Raw genomic sequence first — 1,234 nt, forward strand, 5'->3', positions numbered from 1 at the left:
TCTTTCCTCGCACTTGCCGAAGGCGATATGGCGGCCATACTCGCATTCTCGCGCCGGGCAGCCCGCGCCGTGCGCCCGACGCGCGCACTCAGCGCCGTGCCGAGCGTCGACGAGAACATCGACCACCTGAAGAGCGAGGGCGACATCAACCTGTCCGACAGGCGGGCCCAGTTCACGGCGGCGCACATCGGCGACGAGACGGCAAAGCTCCTCGAGGAGGACGCGACCTACTTCACGGCATCCACGTCGAGGACCTCGAGGGCCGGAAATACATGGACTTCCACGGCAACTCCGTGCACCAGGTCGGCTTCGGCAACCCGAAGGTCACGCAGGCCATCAAGGACCAGCTCGACGAGCTGCCCTTCTGCACGCGGCGCTACACGAACAAGACGGCCGTCAAGCTCGCGAAGACGCTGACGGAGAAGGCGCCGGACCCCCTGAGCCGCGTGCTCTTCGCGCCGGGCGGCACGTCCGCGATCGGCATGGCGCTGAAGCTCGCGCGCTACGCGACGGGCCGCCACAAGACGCTGTCCATGTGGGACTCGTTCCACGGCGCGTCCCTGGACTGCATCTCCGTCGGCGGCGAGCAGGTCTTCCGCGGGAACGTGGGGCCGCTCATGCCCGGCGCGCAGCACGTCCCCCCTCCCGACGAGTACCGCTGCGAGGAGAGCGGCTTCCCGGACGCCATGGCCTCGGCGAAGTACATCGACTACATCCTGGAGAAGGAGGGCGACATCGCCTGCGTCGTCGCCGAGCCCGTGCGCTGGACGCCCTACGTGCCGCCGCCGGGCTACTGGCGGGCCGTGCGCGCGTCGTGCGACAAGCACGGCGCGCTCCTCATCTTCGACGAGATCCCCAACTCGCTGGGCCGCACGGGCACGTTCTTCACCTTCGAGAAGTTCGGCGTCGTGCCGGACATGGTCGTCGTCGGCAAGGGCCTCGGCGGCGGCGTCATGCCCATCGCGGCGCTCATCGCGGCGGAGAAGCTGAACGAGAGCTGCCGGCGCGTCGCGCTAGGGCACTACACGCACGAGAAGTCGCCCGTCGCCTGCGCGGCGGCCCAGGCGACCATCGACTTCATCGACGACGAGGACCTCATGGCCAACGCCGAGGCGCTCGGCGCGTACTCCCTGGAGCGGATGCGCGCGCTGATGGGCAAGCACGAGCTGATCGGCGACGTCCGCGGCATCGGGCTCCTGCTGGGCATCGAGCTCGTCACGGACCGGGCGACCAA

The 1,234-nt window shown here is 69.2% G+C and overlaps 1 protein-coding gene across 1 annotated transcript; it reads left to right on the forward strand.

The window, feature by feature from the left end:
* Positions 1 to 233: 233 nt before the first annotated feature.
* AURANDRAFT_11358 (hypothetical protein) lies at positions 234 to 1,232 on the forward strand (the record flags this gene model as incomplete). Its single annotated transcript, XM_009035395.1, has 1 exon — positions 234 to 1,232. A coding segment is annotated over one exon (999 nt), but the record flags the coding sequence as incomplete, so codon positions are not given.
* Positions 1,233 to 1,234: the final 2 nt, after the last annotated feature.

This window comes from Aureococcus anophagefferens (assembly GCF_000186865.1).
Source record: "Aureococcus anophagefferens unplaced genomic scaffold AURANscaffold_3, whole genome shotgun sequence".
Classification (NCBI taxonomy): Eukaryota; class Pelagophyceae; order Pelagomonadales; family Pelagomonadaceae; genus Aureococcus; species Aureococcus anophagefferens.